Source organism: Gekko japonicus, unplaced genomic scaffold (genome assembly GCF_001447785.1).
Source record: "Gekko japonicus isolate JY-2015 unplaced genomic scaffold, Gekko_japonicus_V1.1 scaffold1540, whole genome shotgun sequence".
NCBI classification, from domain to species: domain Eukaryota; kingdom Metazoa; phylum Chordata; class Lepidosauria; order Squamata; family Gekkonidae; genus Gekko; species Gekko japonicus.
The window spans coordinates 309,958-314,495 of record NW_015169220.1 but is presented as its reverse complement, the minus strand read 5'-3'; the positions used below and the strand labels follow the sequence as shown (position 1 = coordinate 314,495).

Below are 4,538 nucleotides of genomic sequence, written 5' to 3'. Positions count from 1 at the left end.
TTCAAGGTAAACAGTCCCTACTCCTGTTCAGTAGTGTACATTCAACACAAAAACAGAAGGCATCCCAATAGCCACTTCATTTATAAAGTTATGCATGTAACAGGAATGAAGTCTGACGTACTACAATAATTTGATGAAACAATTACAGAATTGGCATTGGGGGGACAGAATCAAACATTACAAAAAAGTGCTTTAAATGCATAGTGTTGTGTGCCGCCATGTCACAAAAAAAAAAAAGACTTGTCAAGGCAGGTGAGGTGTATGAATGCACAAGAGCCTCATGGAACTGCAATCAAGTGCCACTGTAAATAATACTGAATAGAATCTACCATTGGACAATACTTTAAAGGCAGTCAATTAGCTTAAACCTTTTTATTGCTTGTCTAGACTATCCACATCACCTATCACATTCATTCTACACATTTTCAAAGAATACCACATCATAAATTTTCTCTAAGAGTATGATGTAAAGGCATTCCTTGGGTTCTACATAAAACTATCAGGTTTAAAAACAGTCAAATGGCAATCATTGGTAGACTGCTTAATTTAATGATATCTCCTTCAGGTGTGCAGGGTCCAGGTGGGTGAGGTAAAAGGGACTAATGCTATTCCAATTGAATGAGCTGCAGAAACGGAAGCTCCAGATGGCACTTGTCTGTCCTTTTATAATGGTTTTCCTTCAAGTGAAACTACCACATTGCCTCCTAATTTCTCTCCAAGTGTTGAACGATCTTTAATATCATCCAAGCCATTTACTTGCCACTCGTGTTTAATACCTGAAAGAGATAAATCAACAAAAGGTACACTTGTTCAGACTTTCAGTCCATAGAAGAAAAGCAGTTTATATAGCTGCCTTGAAAAGTACCATGTCTATATGCATGCACGCCCTGCTTACTTCAATAGCGGTTTAAACATGATTGCTCCAATTTTCCTAAATAAAATTCTGCCCTTATTATGGAATATTTTCTGCTCATACCTGTGAATTTCTTTTTAATGGCATCTTTAGAGCTTGCGTAGATCATCTTGCTTTTTAAAGGGGCGCTTTCTGGAGCCCTACAGACGGGGGGAAAAGTTGTTATTCAATCCACTGAGGTTTGGACACTAAATTCTGTTTTAACAATAATCCTTTGTTTTACACACCAGAATATAAATACCAGGTCTTCTTTTTTAGACTCCTTTGTTTCATATGTTGCATCATACAAAGCATATCGGCAATCATTCAGAGGCAACAGCTTCACAAAGGACGTGTATGGGTCCTCCACTGTGTCACCAATGTCACCAACTAGTATCTGCTTTGATTCTTCTACAATTATTTGTCTTTTGTCACCACTTAAACAGAAGAGAACTGCTTTCTTTCTTTTCTTAATCTCTTCTGGCGTTGAAGATTTTCGTACTTTCATGTCATTAAAAACTTTGATAACTTCATCATTCACTGTTACTCCAGAAGCCTATAAAACAAAGTGAAACAGCATTCACTATAATAAATTTACTCTACAAGCAAAGGAAAAAGTATGGCAGGAACAAATGTAACTATGTATCAGATTGAGAAGACCAGAATTTGGTCCCTAGCAAACCTTCTCTGCCTTTATTACAACATTAGACAGTTTGTAGTCCAATTTAACAAGATCAACTACTTCTAAGATAGGCAAGTAATTTAAGGGATTATCCCATGAAATAATCAATAGCACCAGCAGTAATTCAGATCCAGTCCTGTCATTATTCTAGTTTTGTTCAGTGATGTTTTAGGAGCAGGAGAAATGTCTTCTGCATTGTGTCAGGTTTAATGTTATGTATTTAAAATTCCTGGATTTTATTTAATACTGCCCTATAAATATTCCAGTGCAGTTACTACATGAGGAAGGAATCAAGAACAGAATGTACAATTCCTCCCAATAGCAATGAGCCATACAGAAGCCTAGTCTAAAAGAATATGACTCTCACATCCGGATTGGACAAAGGTGCCCTTTATACTTTACAGTAGTGCCATGGGAGACACTTTTCTGTGGGTTCATCTCACGGTGTTACCACAACATTTATACACTTGCAAGCAAGGGTGACATTTCTGTAGCAAAGAGCCTCAGAATTGTCTCTGCTCTCATCGTCACAGATCTTTAACTATTATAGCAATACTTTGGAATGAGCCCAATACTTCAAGACCTCTGATAATTACATTTATTGTAGTCTTGTTTTCAGTTTAGGTAATACTTTATACAGAAAAAAATATTTAAAAGCTACTGCACTTCAGGAATTTAAGCAAGGACACATGCAGGCAGTAGAATAAAGTGACAGTAAAAAGCTGAAGGCACTGTTTATCAGTTTCCCATTTTTCTTTAATACACAGAGTAGAAACAGTCTCTCTACTATTAGTACTACTTCTCATACAAACTTGACATTTGTTTAGATTTTCATCTCAAAGCTTTGTAAATTTTTCTGCTCCAGAAACATAAAACGCCAATCACACTGTACTGGCACATTTTAAGCAACTAACTTATATAGACTGATGAGACAACACATTTTTTCTATCCTTTTCTTTCCTTCTACAACAAAGCTGAGCCAAGCTCCCTCCGCCCATAAAATCTACTGCCGCTGAGACAGTCATACAGTACTGACTGCTGCCCAAATACAGCCAGGGCATTGCTCCTCCTTTTCTGGGTTTTCAGCAGCCTAACAATACAGCAGACATGCTCGTGATGATTTAACACAGCGAGATGAACAACTTTCTCTGTAGACATTGGGAAAGCAAAGATGCCCCTCAAATAAGCATAATATGTTAGATTCCAGTGGCAAGCTGGACTTCAGCTATACACACTGCATGGTAAATGCCACACAGCTACACACTTTTCCACAGAAGAGTGCCCAGCCCTCTCATTATGATTAACAAAAGACTGCAACAAAAGGAAGCAACTGGCTCTTCTGTTCTGGGTTGCTTTCCCCTGGCTTCCTGACACCCAAGATGTCTAAGGATCAGACACTGCAGAATGGGATGAACCCAACTACACATCACCTCCCCTCATTATAATCCCAATTAAGCAAAAGAAAGTATCTATAACCTTTCAATAAACAATGAGAAAATATCTTCCTTTATTCTTATGGCAGAGTAGATTCAGCCTTCCTTTCATTTTGGAGAGATTCTCCCTCACAAATATTAAGAGAAAGCAAATATACTCATTTGTTTCCAGGCACAGAAAAAGGACCCAAATCTTACTATGTACAGTTTGGTCTCCCTTCCCTGAAAAAACGCAGCAGAGGAAGATAAATGCGCCCCCCCCCCCCAAGCAAACTGGCATTGATTTTATTCCGGGGGGGGGGGCGGGTGGAGAAAAATGATAGAAGAATCCTTTCCATACAAAGACACGGAGAGGGGGAGTGTTTCCAGGAGCCGTTACCTTTCATCCGCTGCCTTCACAGGACGCAGGGAGAGGACGCACCAGCCAAGTCCCGTTATCTGGTCTACGGTCAGGGCGGCCAAACTATACCATCCCCTTCCACACAAAGGGCCTGACCCCCATTCTACACATAGCAAGCCCAGATCTACACCGCCACACACACCCTTTCTGTGCGTGCTTCTCCACGCGGAGGCACAGAGGGGAGCGACCGTGAAAAAAGCGAGAATAGAATAAAAATGAGAATAAAAGAGAAGCCGGGGGAAGGCAGTTCCAAAGGCCCTCTCCCTTCACCTATACATGCTTCAGCCCCCCCCCCCTCCCCCGGCCGCCCTGGCAGGTCAGTCACTTGCCCCGTCTCTCCCCACCACTTGGAGGGGGCCGCTTCTGCCGCCCCCTCCCCCAAAGAGAAGCTAAAATTAGACTAAAATGGCTGCCACTGGCCGCGGGGCCCGCGCAGCCCCTCTCACCCCCGGGGGGCCTGGCCTCAGCACTCCAACACAGCAGAAGCCAAGCCGCATGAAGCCAAGCTAGGCCACCCCGCCCTTACCATGATGCCGGGTCCCTGTGGCGGTGGTGATGTCGGCGCCCGCGACTGCCTGTGGAGCAGAAATCTGAGTGGCGCTCCTCTTCCCACCGCTTCAAGAGCGCGAGCTGAGCAGAGCTGAGGAGGGGAGGCAGGCAGGCAGGCGGCTGGGGAGGCGGAAAGGCCGGTCACATGGGCGCCCCCTACTCTCCCCACGTGCTGCCAGCCCCGCCCAGCCCTGCGGAGAAAGAGGAAAATGGGGAGGGGGAGAGACCGCCCCTTGCCCTAACGAGCCACCACCCCCGGTACGCAGCCTAGCGTGTTTGGCTACACCCACAACCGAATAGTGGGGCTTGTGTGGAAGACTAGACCCCCACCACTCCCCAGCCACCACCCACAGCTTGATTACAGCGGTTCGCCCTAGTCCCTGACAGGGATGCCCCTTTCTTTGCATCCGGAGATTGCGCCCCCAAACTTAGTTTCATCCAGCACTGACCCCCGGTACTGATTTTTCCTTCAGGACCAGGACTGGCCTTGTTATTGCCTTGCTAGTCCTAGTGAGGGCGATGGTACTTCGGTACTATGGTCAGTCACCACAGCTAAATTCTTGGGGGGGGGGGTGCATTCCG

At 44.2% G+C, this 4,538-nt stretch overlaps 1 protein-coding gene across 1 annotated transcript; it reads right to left on the bottom strand.

Moving 5' to 3' along the window:
- Positions 1–385: 385 nt before the first annotated feature.
- On the bottom strand, positions 386–4,159 carry CFL2 (cofilin 2). The gene is made up of 4 exons (XM_015416406.1): positions 3,934–4,159; positions 1,141–1,448; positions 977–1,053; positions 386–776 (listed from the first exon to the last, which is right to left on the bottom strand). The coding sequence occupies exons 1-4, from the start codon at positions 3,934–3,936 to the stop codon at positions 664–666; spliced, it is 501 nt and encodes a 166-aa protein (XP_015271892.1). The 5' UTR covers positions 3,937–4,159; the 3' UTR covers positions 386–663.
- Positions 4,160–4,538: the final 379 nt, after the last annotated feature.